General features: G+C 44.2%; 1 protein-coding gene across 3 annotated transcripts in view; it reads right to left on the minus strand.

Annotated features, from left to right (window-relative positions):
- The window catches only part of Rim (Rab3 interacting molecule), a 180,041-nt gene that overhangs the window by 9,798 nt on the left and 148,841 nt on the right, over window positions 1-21,402 (minus strand). Inside the window, exons 15-18 of one of the 3 annotated variants that reach the window (XM_080284281.1) lie at window positions 17,905-18,045; window positions 11,665-11,780; window positions 6,253-6,393; window positions 2,715-2,859 (exon numbers count right to left, since the gene is read on the minus strand). In XM_080284281.1, the coding sequence (XP_080140407.1) occupies window positions 2,715-2,859; window positions 6,253-6,393; window positions 11,665-11,780; window positions 17,905-18,045 (543 nt within the window). Of the gene's footprint in view, window positions 1-1,138; window positions 1,281-1,849; window positions 2,860-6,252; window positions 6,394-11,664; window positions 11,781-17,904; window positions 18,046-21,402 lie in introns of those variants that run through there. The other 2 variants (XM_080284282.1, XM_080284280.1) reach the window with 2 other exon arrangements.

The raw sequence follows: 21,402 nt of genomic DNA on the forward strand, positions 1-21,402 counted from the left end.
TATTTTTCTGTAATGATTTTCTTTTTGCTGATGTGGTTGTCCCTGGTTTTCCTGTACCCGATAAAACACCACCAGTATCTGTATGATTAATGACGTGAAGTGGTGTATGCGGAAGGACTGTGTTGTGCAAAAAAAAAAAAAAAAAAAGTGCTGAGAAGTGCTGGAAAATTGCTTGGAGGAAAAAATTAACAACAGCGGTATGATCATTAAGAAAATAAGTTAAATTTTCCTTCTTCTTCCTGGAAAGATTTGTTTCTGAGGAGTGAACGGTGAAGGAGGGTCACTGTTGGATGTGTTTTGGCTAGAGTGGTATGGGCACATGTATTCGTATTTGTAGTCGTGTAGTTTTAGTGGGTTTTATGTTTTGTCCTGGGTAGGGTACGGTAGTGTAATGATGTACTGTACTGCCTGATGTTATGTGGTTTTATGGCTTGGTGGTGTGGTGTGGTAATGAGGTGTAGTGTGGTGCGGTGTGGTGTGGTGCGGTGTGGTGTGGTGTGGTGTGGCTGTGCTATGTGGTGTGGTGTGATACCGAGGTCGTATACTGTGCTTTTGTGGTAGCCCTACGGTAGTGTGGTGGGGCGTGGTGTAGTAGTGTGGTGTGGTGTGATCGTGTGGTGGGATATGGCGTACTGTGTTGTGGTGTGGCATGGTGTAGTAGTGTGGTGTGGTGTGGAAGTGTGACATGGTGTGGTGTGGTGTGGAAGTGTGACATGGTGTGGTGTGGTGTGCTGTGCTGATGGTACAGTGTTGTTTTAGTAGCGCGGTGTTAGGTACTATGTATGGCGTAATTAAGTGGAGAGTTGCGTGGAATGTGATGTGGAATGGAGTGATGTAGTATGTAGTAGTGTGGTGTGTTGCGTTGTAGTATAGTAGTGTGGTGTGGTGTGGTTTGGTAATGTGGTGGCGTGGCGTGGTGTGGTGAGCGCCGTCTTACCACGCTGGGGCCGCCCGCCCCCCGTGTCCCCACCGCTGCAAGGGGTCAGCGTGCGATGACCTGCTGCTGCCGCTGACAGGGGTGACGGCGGCAGCAGCAGCAGGTCAGCGGGGGAGGGAGAGGGGGCGGGGCAGCAGAACCTCTGGCCACCAGGGGGCGGGGCGGGGCGGGGCGGGGCGGGAGGGGCGGGCTGATACTTACGAGGAACCCTCAGAACTGATGCTATTCAAGCTACCGTCGGTGGACTCCTTAGACGGTTGCTTAACCAGGCGAGCCTGGGCAGGAGTGGGGACCACCTCCTGAGAGCGCTGCACCCCGCTAGTACTACGCTTTCTACCGCCCTCTGCGGAGGAGGCAAAACGTGATACTGTCAACACTACGGCGGCACTACCCGGGCCCCGAGGGAGCAGCAGGCGCCCGCCAGGCTACAGCGCCACCAAGCCTCTACACAAAACTTCTAGCTAGGTACAAAATTGTCAAAAATTCTTTGGCTCATATTCAGACAGGTGAAGAACCATTACTGTCCTGGGCCTAGAATGTAAAAAAAAAAAAAATGTATAGATATTGGTCATTCCCACATGTCAGGTCAATGTCCGGAAGAGCTGGTACTTTTGGACAACCATGCTGCTCTAGTCTACCTGGGTCGGCCGGCGTGGGTGGCGGCGCCGGCCCACACTACTGCCTACTCTCACTCCATTCTCGATAATGCTCTACTCTGCAAGCCAAGATCTTTAATAAAATAATAAATAGTAATAGTAATTGTAAAATAAAAGCTTTTTACGTCTAGTTTCGCTCGAGCAAGGATTCGTGTGGCCGGCGAAGAGTACTAAAAATAAAAGCATGAAGGCTGCTGCTGCTGCAACTGCTGCTGCTGCTGCGATATTTGGTCAAAGCTACGGCAAGCGTGGAAATCATTGCTCGAGGTGTCAACTCCGTGCAGACTCACTCAACAGCTTTAAATAGACCAAGTCACAAGGCCAGCAAGAACAGACAGACAGACGGACGGACGAAAACAGACAGTCAAGGGTAAGGTAGTGATGAAGGGGCTGGGTGGGTTTTGGGGGGCTTTAGTAAAACACTCAGAATCCATTAACATTAAAAAAATACTGCCGGGGCAAAAATCGTATCCAAACGTCGAAGGTGGTTAATCAGGGAGGAGGGAGAGGGGCGGAGGTAGGGGAGGGAACAACACGGAGAGATGTGAGGGAACACCGAGGGTAGGAGATAGGGGAGGGAGGGAGGGAGATAAGTAACGTCTAGGGAACATTGAGGGAGGAGAAACATCAAAGGGGGAAGAGGGACGTTGAAAGATTCACACATATACAGTACAACTTCAATAAGGGAGTAATGAGCTAAGTATCCAAAAATCGAGGCGTTAGTGATCAACCAGCCAGGAAAAAATAGAGAGAAATAACAGACAAGAAGAGAGGGAGAAAGTAGCACTAGAGAGGAACTGCTGCTTCTGTTGTTGTTGTTAATGTGAGTCAAGTGTCCGTTTGTGGCAGCCCCTCGTTGTTGCTGTTGTTGTATGAATCTGGGTGCGTGAGTGTGTGGGGTTAGGTCTGAGTGTTCCTGAGAGCAGCGTCGAGGTCCCTCCCTTATCAAATGAAAAATAATAACAGTAATAAAATCTACTGAGGGGGAGGGCCATCGGTTTGCTATTACTACAATTTCAGCTGCTCTTGGGGAAAAAAAAAAAAAAAATCGCCTATTTTCTATCCTCCTCCTCCTGCTTCTACTCCTACTACTCCTTCTGCATCCTCCTCGTCGTCCACACCTTTCTTCGCCTTCCGCCTCCTCGCTACTCTGGCTCGAACTCTGTCGCATGAGGTGCTTGGAACCCGTGGGAAGAATCTCCTCGCTGCGATGGACAGTAATTTGGCTCCGAGACTTTTTCCGAAAGCCTAATTTCCTTTTCCGACCTGAAGGCAGCCAGCGCCGTTGTGGGGGGAGGGAGGGAAGGCGAGGTTTGAGGCGGCAGTCGGAATACTCAGTAAGAGAGAGAGAGAGAGAGAGAGAGAGAGAGAGAGAGAGAGAGAGAGTCGTAATGACGCGAAACTATGTAAAAGAAAGCATAAACATCACAGACGAGAAAAGAAGAGTAAGTGATTAAAGAGAAAGTTAGAAAGCGTGAAATTAATTAATAAGCCATGAGAATAAAGAAAGTATAAAGAAGCCAATATAGAACAGAGAAAAGTACCGCTGCATGTGAACTTGGAAACAATGAGAGAACAAAAAGGAGACAAAAAGAAGTTGGAACGCAGGAATAAAGACAAAAACATTAACTTTCTCAGGGTCCAGCGACTCAGTTGAATAAAATCGTCTGGCTTTAGATGGAATAGAATACTAGAGTTTTCCTGATCGTGAAAGTGTTAATGATGACCGTATTAACACCCTCAGGATCCAGTGACACATTCAGCTGTGTATAATTATCTAGCAAGAATAAAGTACTAGAGCTGTCCCAGTCATGAGAGAGTTAAGGAAAGGAAAGGAGGAAGGTAGGAAGAAATTACAGTACAGTACAAGAGACTGGAGAGAGACTGTTTTGGTGAGAGTCTGAAGAGAATAATGTGAGGGAGTTTGGTTAGAGGGAGACAGAGAAAAATGTGAGGGAGATCAAAGAGGGAGATAAATATCTAAGACGAAAGCACTTAAAGTTAAGATGAGGAAAATACTTAAACCAGATATGTTAACTGGGGCCGAAGTATTCCGAATTATATAGAGAGGAAGGAAAATACTTGGGTAATTTTAAGATCCATGAGTTGTGAAGAAAATATAACAGCAGTTAACACTGACATTAAAGGGTAAGTTAACAGTAAAAGAAATACTTAAAAAAAAAGGTTAAATATATACTCAGAACTGGAGTCCTATATTAATGGGAATGTAGAATTTGGGAAAGTGTGTTGGAAGCTATTTAACCCCTGGGTTACGATGACGATTTTTTTAAACTCATGCAGCCACCTGACGATTTTAGTGAACGAAGGACGGGTCTCTGACCGTGGAGTCAGTGGGAGATAGTTCCAACCCCGCCAGGTCGAAAAAGTCTCCTCTGAGCAGAATAAAATCGTCTGGGGGTAGCAGGAATTTTAAGAAGTGCGTCATGGTAGGGAAGAGGTTAACAGATACCACATCATATACACTGAGCCTCATGAGAGAAGTAGAAATGACATTAAAAAAGGAGAAACAACAAGAGAGAGGAACCACAATGACTAGTATACCAACCACGTTCAGTGAAGACAGACTGGTTATGTTGTGGTATAAGAAAAAAATAAAGTGACATAACATTACACAGGGAGAGTTGCAGTGAGTGGATGGGTGTGTGGATGAGTAGGCCACCCTCATTCCTCACCACGGCTCCACACCTGTCCGTTTCAGCTGTGGATGGACACGCACACACGCACACATACAAACCCACACATACCCTAAGCCACACATGAAGTACAGTCTGTTATGTACATGGTGTCTTTTGAGTTGACCAACCCTAGCTAGAAAATAAACACAAAGATATACCATAAATTCCGTTCTCTGATTATTTACAAAAGTTTCATAATATTAATAATAAGAGCTTACATGACAGTACTGAATTCTATGATAATTTAGTACATCAAAAGCCCTCCTGTGAATTAATTACCTGTAAGATGATTAAATATTTGTTTAGTAATAACTCACACATGAAGAAAATTGAGGTACATTTTTTTTTTTTTACGTCGGACTAGTAACAGCCTGAAGAACATATTATGCTTCTATTTCTTTATTCGCGTCAGAATTATTAAATTATCAGATTATCGAAGTAACTGGTGACTGATAGATTATGACTGGCCCATGTAATTTTTCAGAGTTTTGTGATGTGCCCAATTCCCATTAAACTATTTACAACTTTACTTGAAGTTTAAGTGATGTAATAATGATGACTATTTTATTGTTATTATATTACGATCGTCTGTTCCTATCACGAAGATGCCGTTTCAGTATGAGTGACAGACATTAACAATACAGAATAGTAGTTGTATAGTTGCCATACTCTTTAAAAATGTAATTCTGCCGTGTTAGCATCAGAAATGTACCTGGCCACCATACACAACCCGAGCTGTTGTTTTACTGTGACGATCAAATTAAGTTTTTCAAAGTGTACGGTGTTACCCAGTCATCCCGTTTTTCTTAAGTCATTACATACATATTATAATTATGTTATGTGCCTATGTACCTAAAATTTATAAAAATAAGTCACTTCCAGCAGTCACACACTTACCATTTTCTTGCTCAAAATAGGCCATTCTGTCATTCAACAAGAAGCATATTAGTTGCACGTACCCAATCTCTCTCTCTCTCTCTCTCTCTCTCTCTCTCTCTCTCTCTCTCTCTCTCTCTCTCTCTCTCTCTCTCTCAAGCCAGGGATTGGTTAGTGTGGAAACAGTATAACAAATCTTACTTGCTAGAGTCAGGAGAAGGAAGTCTAACAGCTTCCTTTCTCTTCGTACTTCATTCTTCCACGTTAGAAAAATAAGCTAAAATATATAAATCCTACGAAAGCTTTAATATCGCTAATAGTAACAACAGCAGCGAAGCCCATCTGTCCCTCACTCATCCTCCATGTCGTCTCATCCTCTCTCACTTCGCCACTAAACACACACTCGATTACCAAATTACATCTGTTATATGAATGGTAAAGCTCATGTAATCAAGAAATAAGAGTAAATGTAATCAGCTCAGATTTTCTAATAGTTCTAACCACTATTTTTCCCCATATACTCATTGTCTTCTCAGTCATACACACTCACCAGTTGCACACACACACACACACACACACACACACACACACACACACTGGGGGGGCGGGGGAATATTTAGTGTGTACGGGGTGGCATTTTGGGAGTCGTGTGTACGGTAACTATTATATTGTTCTCTACTGGGGAGGTTGCATCATTTAACTACTCAACACGGCCCATTGGCGAAAAATATATAGCATAATGATAGTATTTTAGCGCACAAAATGTAAATTTGAATATTTTAATCACAGTTTGAAATATATCAAGGTTGGTATACATCATAACCAGTACTGTAGGTATATGGGATGCATCCTGATTTATTAAACCTAATCAGAATTTCTGTTTAGCAATGTTGCCTCAAAACTATGATTAGTAGTTGCCCCCTTCCTTCCTCTAAAACAGCCATACCTCCTCATTCTTACCCATATACACTCCCCCACCCTCTCTCACCTACACCCAACCACCCCATTCATTCCACGCACACAACCAGTCAGTCATCCGGCCGAAGCAAGAGTACGTAAAAAACCTCGAGAGACACACCCATCATACCGGTATCAGAAAGTTTGGAAGTCGACGAGGATTTTTTCGAGAGGCCTCCCGTAGGGCCACTCTGATTGAGAGTGGTCGGTCGCAGTCTTCTCTCCTTCCCTTCGGTCAACGCACCCGTGGCAGAGTCGCTGAGGCTGCCGTCTGAAGAGGGGTTGGAGGGGATGGAGTGTAAGGGGTACGAGGAGGAGGGGTGGAGAGGTAGGGGTTTGGAGGATAGGGGTGAGAGTTTGAGGTTCGATGAAGAAATGGACGGAGTAATTGTTGGGTTCAGGGTGAGTTTGGTTTGAGGGTATTGGGGGATTGAAGGATGAAAGGTTTTAGGAGGAGAGGGATATTGTGGAGAGAAGAGAGAGAAACACAAAAATGAATTATGCTGTGGGAGAGAAAGAAGAGATAAACTTTTATTCTTAATTTTTTCTCGAGAAGCTTTGGTCTTGTCTGGGCGAAGCAACTTTGATTCGTAGACTTTCTCCCTTGGAGAACTTTGGGCTTGATTTAAAATATACGTAACTCTCATTCTGTGTTTTCCGTTGACGTGAATAATTTTGTTTTTTTATTAAGAGAACTTATAATTTCGAGAACTTTGGTCCTGATTACCCATGCTGCCTTGTACTGTTGTTCTCCAAGGGATTGTTGTTCGAAGTAGCTGTTGTCCAATTTTCCTGGCACTTTGGTTTTCATAGGTATTTAGCAAGGAATTTCATTATGCACATGGGTAAACGCCTTCACTGATCTATCAAGAACATATATCTCTTTGTCTGAACTGAGCATTTTGTGATATATATTTCAGTATTAGTTAAAAGTCCGTAGTTAACTATATTGCACTGCTACAGTTCTCATCTCGTTATTAATACACTAAACAGATAGTTTAAAACTGGTTATTACAACTATAAACATAGTATATACAGCTTGAAAGAGTAAGTTACTGATATATCTGGTTTCTCTCATTCATTGTTAAATATTATATCAAAGGGATATGGCAATATATATCAAGTACAAACATATTGAATAAAAGGGTGAAGGACACAAACTACGTACTGTTACTTGACTTTATGTATATTACGTTACACTACGAGTTTAGAGGTGAGAGTAACTAGAGGCGATGTTACACAATACTGGGAGAGTAACTACAATCAAAGTGAAGCTTTAAATGTGACTCTGAGAGGTTAATAATGCTCTTCACGATTATTTCCTCGACAGTAAGGTAATTTCATGATTAATTATGTGTAGAAATCTAATAAGCTTATTTTTTTTTTCCAGGATACCTGTGTGAATTGGCCAACGGTGAGCGAATTTCAGACCTGACTGGTATGTTAGACTTCATTAAATTTTTCTGTCCCTTCAATCCGAGGACTTTTCTTTTTTACATTTATTCTTGCTACCTCCAGACTGTGTTTTGAGCTTCAATAAGATTTTTCGAATTATAGTAATGGGGTTATATTGCCTTCAGTAAAAATTCACTGGTAGAGATTCCTGTTGCTGAATAAATTGTCTGCTGGTAGCTTAATATGAAAAAATACATCATCGTGTTGAAGGGACTTAATCGACCTTGCCATTTTCTGCATGTTTTCATATATACATTTTTAATAGTTCTCATTTTTTGGGGGGAGAAGCCATAATTTTTCTATAACCAGATTCTGTCCAAAATTTGAAATGTTTGGATTCTTTTTTTTTTTTAATACGGTAGCTGAAATCAGACAAGGATAGCAGTAAACTTCATTAATAGCTTACGTACGGTTGATTAATGGTGAAGTGCATTACTGATGTATATATCTTCTAATAACACCACAGACTATTCTAAAGTGTTACAAAATTCACTGGGAAATATATTGAAGAGAATAATGGAGGTAAGTGAAGTATGAAAACGTGCTGATTGGATAACATATAAACTGACATCAAGATAAGTAGAAAAGTCAGGCAAAAACTTAATCTCAGACATAAAAAATTATACTGATATAAATAAGTTAACGTATATAATCATAAATTGCTTTGTGCATAAATGTTACATACCTGTTCAAATGAGAGGAAAGAAATTTAATATTATGAACACAATTCTCGAAAGATACATATACATATCAGGGGAGGACAATGCATAGGGCTGATCACATTACAACAGTGCTACTACGAGCTGGTGGTAGTAGTGGTAATAGTAGTAGTGGAAATTGCAGTAGTAGTAGTAATAGTGAGAGTAGTAATAGTAAAGCAATACACATATAAGCACTGATGATAAAGGGTACAGTTAAAATCAGACATTTAGAAGCATCGGTGGTGGAAGTTAGTTATGGTGGAGGTGGTGGCATGGCAAGTCAAAGAGGAGCAGTGGAGTGAGAATACTGGTGGAGAAAACCATTGCACACTGGTGGAGGGACACATTATCAGCAGTGGTGGAGAGGTGGAGCGCATATACATTACATAAGTGGTGGAGATTATACTCATTGGCAACAGTGGTGGAGCGATTTACTGGTGGAGATAACAATAGCTGTGGTGGTGGTGGTGGTGGTGGAGGGGAATACTCTATATATATTTAATAGCAGACTGGTGGAGATAAATACTCTAGCTGTGGTGGAGGTGTGGTGGAGTTTCCCCCTAGTGGAGTTTCCCCTCTTACCCATCCTCTCCACATCCAGACACGCTTCACTGGCGCCCCCCGTCAGAAGCGGGTCCATGGGGCTTGCCGAGCCCTCCTCCACGCTGCACTCCCCCTCCACCTCCTCCTCTCCTCCTACTCCTCCTTCAGCTCCTTCTCCTCCTCCTTCTCCTCCTCCTTCCTCCTGCTCCTCCACCACCTCTCCTCCTTCCTCACAACCCTCCTCCTCCTTAGCGCGCCCACTCTTCTCCTCCTCCTTCACCTCATCCACTGTCGCTCCTTCAGCTTCGTTCTTCCCTCCTCCGTTCTTCTGCTCTCCTCCATGTGCTTCCTCCTCTGGACGGCATGCGAGGGAAGGGAGGGAGGGAGGGAGGGGGGGGAAAAGGAGGAGTCGAGGAGGGTACGTGGGAGAGGAGAGGGGAGAGGTAGAGAGAGAGAGAGAGGGAGGGACGGGAGGTAGAGCAGAGGGCACTAACTTCAGCATCACAGGCATAAACCAAAACAGCTATGTAATCTTAACTAGTCACATGCAATATTTAATCCTAAGAAAAAAGGAAAAACCTTAAAAGAGAACACAGGGGAAAAAGCTAATTATATGACACAGTAAATGTCCTTTTTTTGGTATATATATAAATTTTAAGGGCAACAGCTGTTAGGCATTTGGCTGCGGGAAAGGGATGATGGCGTAGGTGGAAAAACATGGCATTCGTATGGGAGAGCAAGGAATCACAGGAACATATATATTTTTAAAAAAAGGATGCTGTGTAACAGAGTCGTGTAGTTGTTTTTTGGAGGAATAAGGAGTAAGGAGGTTTGTTTTTGTTAAGTCGTCAAGCAGAGAGCAGTCAATTGAATCACCATGGGCAGTGGGTATAAGGATGGGTGAGAGAATGGGAGGGAGGGAGGGAGGGAGAGGGGAGGGGAAGGGGGAACACGAGAAAGAGAAAATTTTGACATTCACGATGATGGCACAGGCAAAGAGAGAATAACACCCAGAAAGAGAAGGGATTAGCATGGCAAAGATTCACAACATCATCATCATCATCATCATCTTCCCCCACCGTCCCATCCACCCTGAGATTGGCAAGGGAGGAAAAGAGGAGAAAAAGTGGATTGTCTGTTATGGGTATATTGTGGTTAGGCTGACAGAGAGGTTGTGCTGATGTTATGGGGTTTGAGAGCATGAGTGGTGGCTGTGTAGATGGATGAGTAGATAAGGTGCTGGAGTGATGGTAGTGGTGAGGTTTGATTGTCACTCATGGGTTGTAAGGGAAAATCAGTACGTGAAAATAGAGATAATATTTTGGATGTGGTAGAGGTGTGGTTGGTGTGTGAAGGTGTGGTATGGTTTTAGTGGCAAAATAGTCTATAAGAATGGGGGTAGTACTTTAGATGTGGTGGAGGTGTGGTTGGTGTCCGTAGTTGTGGGTGACTGTGTTGGGAAAAATAGTTTGTGAAAATGCAGGTACTCTTATTGTGGTAGGGTGTGGTAGTTGTGGTATGAGTGTAGTGGCAAAAAAAATAGATAAATGTGAGAATGCAGGTAATGCTCAAGTTGTGATGGACATGTGTTACTGTAGGTGTATGCAGTTGCTGTATGGTTGTGGTGGCACATAAAATGGCATGTTAGAATGCACGTAATGCTGTAGTTGTGGGTGGGTGAGTGGGTGGGTGGTGTAGATAATTGTGATATGTTTGCGGCGAGGAAAAAAATGGTGGGAATTAAAATAATATTTTAGTTGTGACGGGTGTATAGTACATGTGTGTTGTTGTGGCAGCGTGAAGAATGACCCTGACAATATGAGGGTGTGATGATTCTGGAGTGTGTGAGCAGGTGTCAGGATGCAGGAAGGCGACTGATGATGGTAGATGGATTTACTTGGTTAGAGAATGGATGGCTGTGGGAATGGCAGAAGCAGTTGTGACAGATGATCCGTTTGAAAGTATTGGTAAGCTTAATGTAGTGTGAGATAGGAGGTATGGTTTAATCCCATCACTACAATGACCTATTAGTTTAGTTCATTCTTACTACCTCCTGAAAATTTCATTCAACTTAGAAAAGTACTCATGTCGAAGAGGTCCATGACGACCATATATAACCTTTCCCGTTCAAAAAGTCTCTACCCGAGCTGAATAGAATCGTTTTGAGACTGTAAGAATAAGAGTATAAGTACGTCATCGCAGTGAATGGTTTAGTTTTCGGAATGGGATGGAAAGTTATGATGGCAAAATGGGTGGATCTGACTGGGATGGCTGAGGGTTCTGAGATCACCAGTTGTGCTGATGGCTTTGGAGGGGATAGATAAGAAATCATTTGATATTTTTGTACTACATGAGAAAATAACAATTGAAAAATTATACCCGTTTAGGCCCTGAAATGAATGTTGAATTGTGTTCTCAAATGATCTGAGGAAAAAAAAAACAGTATGTAACATAAGATGTTACCGAAGTGTAACCACTGTCTGGAACAGTGTAGGACACTGATAAGGTTTATGATGAATCAGTTATGGAACTCCGGGATTATTGTGAAAAATCTAAGGGCTGTGGAAAAATACTTGGTGATTAACAGGCATGGTAAAAGGATATGCTGGATAGTGAAGTGAAAATGTTTGTGTTGATGATGTCGGGAAAAGGATAAGGTAATGAAGAAATGGTGGACCTTTAGTGATATTAGGGAGAGGATAAGGTTAGAAGAAATAATCATGGACAGGCATGGGACGGTGGGTGAGTGGCTGAGTGGGACGGGGCATGGGAGGAAGGCAGGGCAGGGGCAGCGGGCTCACCACCGAGGGGGGTGCGGGCATGCCACACACGGGTCAACGTACCAGCTCTTTCCGTCTCTGGGACCTCGCTGGTGGAAAGGCTCCTGCCCAGCTGTCCTCGCTTGCCGCCGAAGGATCCCCCCGCTGGCCCACAGACGTTGATCCGTGGGTTAAACTCACTAGCAGGGTTAGAAGAAGGGTCTACATCAGCGTCTGGCCGGGGCTCCGTACTAGGGGGACTATTGGCGTCAAATTCAAAGTACTCGGGGTGCTCATTAATGCTAACTGAGGAGCTGTGGCGGACTCGTGGTGTCAGAGGTCTGTCTGTGTCAGGAGGTATCTCGCCTTCGTCTGCGTCGTGGTGGGAGGTGTTATAGTGGGGGTCGGCTACAGTGGTGTAGGGTTGGTCGGCGAGGGTGTGATGGGTGTGGTGGGTGGGTGGTGGGTGGTGTGCGAGGGGGTGCGAGGACGGATGCGGGTAAGAAGAAGCGGCGGCGTCTTGAGGTCGTCTGGAGGTGTCATCGTACAGCCTCCTCTCCCTTGAGTCATACCGGGGATCATGTTGGTCCGGGTACTCGCCCTCCTCCTCCCAGTACCGCTCCTGCTCTAATGAAGTCGAACTCCGATACCTTTCTTTATCTGTGTAGGATGCATGATCATGATATGTACCTCTTTCCCCAGCCTCATCTCGATATCTTTCTTTGTCTCGGTATGGCCCTCTATCACCGCCCTCCTCTCTGTACCTATCCTCTGCTCTGGCCTGTCTACTGCCATAGGGCTCCCTCTCTCTAGCACCTTGCTCTCTCAGTCTCTCCCTCTCCCCAGCATCCCTGTATCTTGCATCTTCCTGATCTCTGTACCTTTCTTGATCGAGGCCCTCTTGACTCTGATACCTTCCGTAAGAATCTCTGTGTCTACTCTTTGATCGGCTCTCTCGCTCTCGATATGGCTCCTCCGCTCTTGAATCCTGCTGTTCCTGATATCTTAAATCTTGCTCATCTCTGTACCTTGGGTCATGTGGGTCAAGGTACCTGGGGTCTTGGGTATCTTGGTATCTTTGATCTTGCTGGTCTCTGTAACTGGGTCTTGCTTGATCTCTGTACCTTGGATCTTGCTGCTCCTGATACCTTGCATCATGTTCCCGATATCTGGGATCTTGATGGACATGGTACTTAGCGTCTGGATGATCTCTGTACCGGGGATCTTGCTGGTCCTGATATCTAGGATCCTGATGATGTCGATATTTGGGATCATGACCCTCACGGTATCTGGGGTCGTGTTCATCGCGATATCTGGGGTCATGTGGGTCTTGGAGTGCAGCTGCTTGTTCCTGGTACCTGGCGTCATCCCGGTCTCTGTACTGTTGATACCTTGGATCTTCTTGCTCCTGGTATCGGAGGTCTTGTGGATCACGGTACCTTGCATCTTGTTCTCTGTATCTTGGATCCTGTAAGTCTCGATACCTTGCATCCTGCGCATCTCTGTGTCTGGGATCGTGCTCCCTGTACCTGCTGTCTTGTTCCTGGTATCTTGGATCGTCTTGGTCTCGATACTTCAGATCAAGCTGATCGTGATACCTGGGACTTTTCTCTCGAAAAGCTGGATCTTGTTGGTCCCAATGCCTGCGGTCATGGGAGTCCCGCATTCTTGCCCTGTCCTGGTCATGGTACCGTGGATCATCTTCTGCAAAAGTAAGGTTCTTGTGATCGACGTGCCTTGGATCTTGTTCATCTCGAAATCTCACCCCATCTTTTTCCCGGTATCGTTGATCTTGTTCTTGATACATTGCTTCATGATGTTCCACATATTTGGGATCTTTTTGATCCCAGTACTTTTGGCCTTGGTCTGCTCTATGTCTCAGGTCTTCCTTATGCCTCGGGTCTTCCCTGTATCTCTGATCTTCTCTGTGTCTCTGATCTCTATGTCTTTGATCTTCCCAGTACCTAGGATCTTCTGCATACCTCATATCTTCTTGATAGCGAGGATCTTCCTGCTGGTACTTGGCTTCTTGTTCCCGAAATTTTGCATCATCTCGATGACGTAAACTCTTCTCTCGGTATCTGTGCTCCTTCCTGGATTCTTGATCAAGATACCTGGAAACATGTTCACGGTAACGAGGGTCTCCCTCTGGATATCGTGTCTTGCCCCTGTGATCTTGCTCCCGATAGTCAATATCTCCTCTTGCTGCTGGATCTACATATCTAACCTTTTCCCTAGGATCAAGCTCCTTAAATCTAATTTCAGTTCTTTTCATTGGCTCCGAGTACCTGACGTCTTCTTTAGGTCTTGCTCCCTCTCGATGTCTAGGATCGTCATGGTACACTGGATCATTGGGATGTCTGGATCGATCAGTGTGTCTGGGGTTATCGTGGTGTCTTGGATTATCTGGGTGTTGGCTAGTGTCAGTGTGGTGATGGTGATCTGAGGCTTGCCGTCGTTGGTCCAGAGGAATGAACACGTCATCAGAACCACAAGACTCCTCCACCGGTTGGCTGGATACGGGTTCAGGAAGTGGACCTCGCACCACCTCTGTGGGTTGCTGCTCAGTTGTGGCTTCCACACTAGATTCCTGTAGAAAGCCAAAACCCTGCTCTCCCCTGGACGGTTGCCAGCTGAGATCATGGCGGAGTGGTTTGGTTGGGCGAAATAATGCACTCTCAGTGTTGGCTCTCACTAAGGCTTTTCGGGGGTCAATTGCAGGGCGGCGTGCACGAGGCAGTGTCTGACTTGATCCTTCAAGCAGGTTAGAAGGCAAGGAGGATGGGCCCTCTGGAGGTTCAACATGTTGCTCCCGCTGATCAATATGTTCAAGGCTGAAAGAACGGTCAAATGAATGCTCAGGCATATACACTTCTGTCTCAGCGCCACTGTAATCAGAGTCATACCCGTAGTAAGTTCCTGCACTGTGACCATCTGCTAACCGAGCAGAGCTTCGGCGACGTAAAAGATTCCGCGGGACATCAATGGGCAGAGACCCCATCTGTTGCCCCACCTGATACCCATCGGGACCTGCCCGAGAGTTACGTATATAAGACTCCTGCATGTGCTCCCTTACCACTAGTTCGGGCTCATAAGGCACAGATTTATCAATGGAAAGTGAGCTCTTGGACAGTCTCTGAGGCTGCTGCATGCGTTGCAATACCTCATCCTCATAAGTTACTGTTTTTCTTGGGTGTGGCCGTAACCACATATCATCACGAGTTAGGGACTTGGAGCGACCTCGAATAGTGGGTTCCCACGCCAACCCAGAGGTCTCCAGTCCTTTCCGTACCGCCCACCGCCTATCTTCCTCCCCTAAACTATGACTCTTTTGTAGGCGGTGGCGTGGTCGTGGTGCCACGCTTACCTCAGTGTTACTGCGCACAAGAACTCGTGGCTGAGGAAGTGGCTGGTGACGTGGACGCACAGACAAGTGCGGAGCGCTACGGGATACTCCCGTTGTGACACCTGAGGAGAGGGAGCGACGGAGCTCGGGCGGGCGCGGCACTGGGCTGAGGGAGCGTCGGAGCGATAGGTCGAGGAGGCTGCACGAGGGCAAGTCAGGCGTCAGGGCAGGGAAGAGGAGCGCGGGGTCAAGGGAGGCGTCATGGCCCGACAAGCTACTGAGGTGCCGCCTGCTACTGCTCGGGGAGGAATGGGTTAGGTCAGAAAAGAGAGAGAGAGAAAGAGAGAGAGAGAGAGAGAGAGAGGAACAACGAATTAGTCGACCTGGTGGGAGGAGGTGGACGTTAACAGTAAGAATATTTGAAGTGCAATTAATTCATAACTGGAGAAACACAAGCTTAACAAAGTAATAATGACTCATGAATTCCGTTAATAATTATCAGGTAAGAAATCTTAACTAACATTGGCCTGACTCCTGTTTACAAACGCTTGCTACTTATTTGAAACTGGAATTTGAAATATATGTTTTTGTAGTCTGTCCAGTTCACATGCATCACTCTCCTCCCTCACAGTCTACTCTTCTTATCTAAATGGGTTACGTCCATTTTCCTGTGATTTTGCTTTCAAATCATATGCACATTCAAGAACACAATGTGCACACACACACATGCACGCACACATACACACACATGGGAGCGTATTCTTCCCTTTCCTTATCTCTACCAGCTCACATACTCAACAGTGTGATCATGTGTAACTAATAAATCAGTCAAGATTAATGCTATATATATTTAAGTATATAGAATAAGCCTTATCTTAGACACATGACTGACACACACAAAATAAGCAGTTTTCATAAGGAATGAACAAAAAAAAAACTCAAGACCATTCAGAGTATGCTAAACCAACCTTCACCTTCAGCAAACAGAAGCAAAGCAAACGAGATATGAGCAGAAGAAACGATATCATTAATTTCGCTGTATGCAGACAAACCTTATAAATATAAAAAGGCCTACACATGCAAACCAACCACGAGAATATAAAAACTCCCATATGGATATTCAGTAAGAAGTGAAAGTATAACCAGGTTATTTACCAAGCAACTGTGAAATCGTCAGAACCCAAGAACTCTCCCTGTATGACATTTACTTTATATGTTTACAAACCAGCATTTGATTCATCTCAGGGTACAGTTGTGATGAAAGCAATTTAAAAACAATGTGTGGGAGAAGCACATGTCAGGGTAATAGAAGGCATCTATAAATATGGCACTGTTTCCAAAAAATTCCGTAAAAATACGATATTTACCGGTAAAGATTAGTATTAGACAGTGGAGTAAATTTCACATTTTCACAACTCTTAGTTAGGACGTATTCAAAAATATTGAGATAACAAATAAATTAATGTAAATGGCCAGCAAATGAAAAGAACGGATTCGCTGATGACACAGTCTTTTCAGCAAGCTGCGAGAAAAATGAAGGGAGAGTCTGAATGCAAGTTTAAAGAAAAGTATGAAGAGAACGATTATCATATTTTAAAGATAGCTTAAGTCCCTTCTAATAAGAAAAGAATGGAAATAAAAGCGCTATAGTGTGTCGAGATATGCATGCTGTATGAAAAACAGGCAATTCGGGTATTTCATAACAAAATCAAGCGTAGGATAGTTAATAGAATGGAAAACTTTTAGTCAAGTGATCCTGTTCTCTGGACAGAAATGCGTATACTCAGTATATAGTTTGTTACAGTTTATAGACTAAAAATGTGAACACGTCAGAGTCCTTAAGAATATAAACTTAAGAGCGAACAGTGACAAATGGAAAAGATTTTGTTGAGTATCACATGGAAGTGGGGGATAAGAAGAGAGCTTAGGTAAGAGAGCAGACAGGGACATGGGCAGGTCACGTTTTCCGCAGAGCAGATAGTGTCTGTATAACCAGGGTCAGTAAGTAGCCACCCAGCAACGGAGAGAGGGAGGGGTTGGCAGAGAACCATACTGAAGTCCGTTCATATGCATGGCTGGAATAATCAGACTACCAATCAGTATGTCAGACTGGAGAACGTAGGGGGAGAACTTTATTCTGCAGTGGACTGACAAAGGTCTATTAGGATGGTGAACTTACACTGGTGATCGAAAAGCTCAGCTATATTAAACTTCAGAAGCAGTTGAAGAGACATGACTGCACTTCGATATATGGCAACCTCAACAGAATTTGTGTCTGAATAGCCTATACCAGTCTTACACTAGGAAACCCTTCTTCATACCACGATAACCAGCAACTTGACTCAATATCCTTCTTCAAATAATTTTACGATATATCCACATGTTACAGCCAAGTTTTCACAAGCAACAACTTGATCATTCATAACCTTGACTGAGATCATCATTATTTTGCTGTAATAAAACAAGTCACATCCCCTGACAACCCATACTACTTAACTTCCTTACACTGTTATCACCACACACAGGACTCAGTCCCTATGTGCACCACGCTGAATACCTTTAACACCTTGCATCATAACTGTTGATTAACGTGTGACAGCAACTGTGGCAAATGGCAGAACAACAGCGAATCTTCATGTGAAAGTTCTTGTGAATTGCATTATCAGCCACGACGTGGCCCGTCATGCATAGCTACAAACTATATTTAGAGAGTATGCGGCATGATAGTATGCGACATGACTATCATTTCTTACATATGAGTTTACTCATCTGACATGTACAATATTCCTATGCCTCACACACAACCAGTGCCATTACTGTTGCGTCAGATTGTTTGTTTTGTACCTCAGGTGCAACTTCTTGTACACAAATCCCACTCACGGCAGCTACTGCACTCGCACAGCAACATATTTTGGTATGTGTACGAGTGCCTGTTTGCGTTAATCATATAAAAAAGTAAGTCTCATGCTTTATCATACCTCATTTTCCTGGAGCCCTGAAGCCTCTCGCTCTGCGTGGAGAAGTCACTGGTCACGCTTACTACACTCTCGATGTCGCTGGCAGAGTCGGGGAAGTCGCGCTCAGGGGAAACTAGACTTGTCCGGCCGCCCCTAGGATACCTGCCAAGGGTATTGGAGTTAGGGTGACACGAAGGGATGGAGGAAGAAAGACAATGAAGAGATAAAGGAATATGAGGAAGATCTAGAAAAGTATGTAAGGAAGACGAAGGGACGAAAGGAAAATGTAAAGAGGTAAGACATATAAGGACGAACTAGGATGATGTGGAAGAAAGGATGGGCGACGAAAGAAAAGTTTGAAGAGATAAAAGAGATACAAGGAGGAGCTAGAAAGATATGGAAGTACCTGAAAGGTGGAATTCTAAGAGTTGAGCGAAATCATGGCAGGAGAAAAGAGCAATACACACTGTAGGGCGAAAATGGAGGTGGGGTAATATAAAACAAGGGACAGAGAAAACTTTAAAAGAATATCTGAAATATAGAACCAAACTTTGACGGCATTCGTTTCTTATTTGATATATGCCCCAAAGATGAATATCACTGGAGGCTATGTAGCTCCCCTAATAATCATATGTTGAGAGTTTCAAATTTCCTTCCTACAGCTTTTAATGACGACCAGTAAAGAACACAAAACAGAAAATGAGTAGAAGGGAATGGAGTCAGTCACAAACCAAGGACGCCTGCAACTATTGTTCCCCAGTTTCCACCCTTAGATTCAAACCATTCCCTCTTTCCCCTGTAACTCTACCAGAAGTGCCGCGTTCGTATTTTGTGCATTATATATGTATCTGGTAAACATTAGCATCCCATTCATCACCGCAAGACTCCTCTTACCATAACACTTGACATATGGAGTGCTCAGGGGCTTCCTTCAACCGTCTGGATAAGTAAGTAGACCACAACACTTAGTGGATTCCTTAAATTAATATCAGATATCTGTCCGTTTTTTAACCTTTCTACATAATTTACTCTAGATACAATGTCTGAATAGGTCACAAGGCATAAGTCTTTCAGTAAGTCAGCAAGCAATCTATCCATAATAATATACTCCATCCACCTCCGCTTGGCCTAAATTGTCTCTCCATCTTGACCGATGACCTGTTACATGCCAGTCACGAATAAGTGCTGTGGAAAGGACGTTGAGCCGTGGCACTGTCATATTGTCACAATGAGCTACGAAAACGAACTAAAGACGGAAATCACACACACACACACACACACACACACACACACACACACACACACACACACACACACACACACACACACACACACACACACACACACACACACACACACACACACACACAAACACACACACACACACACACACACACACACACACACACACACACACACACACACACACACACACACACACACACACACACACACACACACACACACACACACACACACACACACACACACACACACACACACACACACACACACACACACACACACACACACACACACACACACACACACACACACACACACACACACACACACACACACACAGTACCACCCGGACATGAGGGGCACCCAGTTCAATGCCTCACTTTTCTCCGTCCATGTTATTTACAGTTCCACCACCCCATCCACAGAAACCAAAAACGAAAGAAGTCCCATGCATTGTAAAGACAACCAAGAATATACTCCTCCTCCACCCTCACCCATCAAAGAATATACCCCTCCACCACCAGCGTCCATCGTTATTATTGCACTAACACACACACAAAGACAGGACCACCACACCCATTACACTCGAGAATAGCGTCATATAATATTCATCCCCGAGAAGTCTAGGCATCACTGAAACGTCACCTTCACCTTGCCCCTCTTGTGCTGTGACCATCAAATTTTCCGACACACAGTCCACTCTGCCGCTGCTGTAATATCCTCCCTTACATCACAGACCATTCATTTTCCGGCATGTACCTCATTTTCACAACACAGGCAATCCTTCGACGTAGCTTCTACAATACACCAAATCTCTTGGATAGTAATAATAATAATAGTAATAATAATAATAATAATAATAATAATAATAATAATCTATCTATCTATCTATCTATTGCCAGACGCCTCAATCCCGTTTGGGGTGGCCACAAACAAATCGCCTCAAGTCGCCCTGTCCCCCGCCATTTCACTGCCCTGCTCCCAACTCACACACCCCTCTCTCATATACCTCTCCAAACAGAGTAGGGTGATCTAACTTCCGCAGCCACTCTAATTAACATTTACGTTAATCAGTAATCAAGGATCACCGTAACAACAGCACTATACTCGTTCTGTTTTCATCTCACGAAGTTTATGGTCAGAGTGTAGTCGAATTTTAAGAACTGGTTTGACTAGAAATCAAGGAGAATCTTTCCAGTCTCATAACAAAGGTTTATTGAATTTTCATGCAACCACGATATCTTATTTAGTTGTGGGCCAGTTCCATCTGATGAAAACCAATTGACTACATCAACAACACCCTTGCTCACTTTTCTTCCTAACTCCACTTTGATGATTCTGACTCACCTATCGTTATTTGCCGTTCTGCATGACTCACCTATTGCTGTTTACCTTTTTGCATGACCCACCTACCTTTATTTACCTTTCTACATGACTCGCCTATTGCTATTTATCTTTGTACATGACTCACTATCGTTATTTACCTTCCTACATGACTCACCCATCGTTGTTTACCTTTCTACGTGACTCTTCTTCTCCTTTCGGCTCTCCCCTTAGGGGTCGCCACAGCGGATCACCCGTCTCCATCTTACTCTGTCTTCTGCATCTTCTTCTCTTACACCTACCACCCGCATGTCCTCCTTCACTACATCCATAAACCTTCTCTTTGGCCTTCCTCTCTTTCTCCTGCCTGGTAACTCCATTTCCAGCATCCTCCTCCCTACATACTCCTAATCCCTCCTGGCACATGTCCAAACTATCTCAGTCTCGCCTCTCTAGCTTCGTCCCCAAACTGACTTACATGCGCTGTCCCTCTAATATGTTCATTTATAATTTTGTCCAACCTCGTCACTCCTAATGATAAATGCAACATCTTCAATTCTGCTACCTCCAACTGTGCCTCTTGTCATTTTGTCAGTGGTACCGTCTCCATTCCGTACAACTGGCTGGCCTCACTACAGTCTTATAAACTTTCCGTTTCATTTCTGCAGAGACCCTTCTGTCACAGATCACTCCTGTCACCATTCTCCACCCACTCCATCCTGCCTGCACTCTCTTTTTTTACCTCTCTACCACAGTCTCCGTTACTTTGTACAGTTGACCCCAAGTATTTGAACTCATCTACCTTTGCCACCTCTGCACCTTGCAGCCTCACGGTTCCCCTGTCCTCTCTCTCATTTACACACATGTACTCAGTCTTGCTTCTGCTTACTTTCATTCCTCTTCTCTCCAGTGCATATCTCCATCTCTCAAGCTCTGCCTCAGCTTCCTCCC

Source organism: Coenobita brevimanus, chromosome 101 (genome assembly GCF_032717465.1).
Source record: "Coenobita brevimanus isolate Jiangsu-jjx chromosome 101, ASM3271746v2, whole genome shotgun sequence".
Classification (NCBI taxonomy): domain Eukaryota; kingdom Metazoa; phylum Arthropoda; class Malacostraca; order Decapoda; family Coenobitidae; genus Coenobita; species Coenobita brevimanus.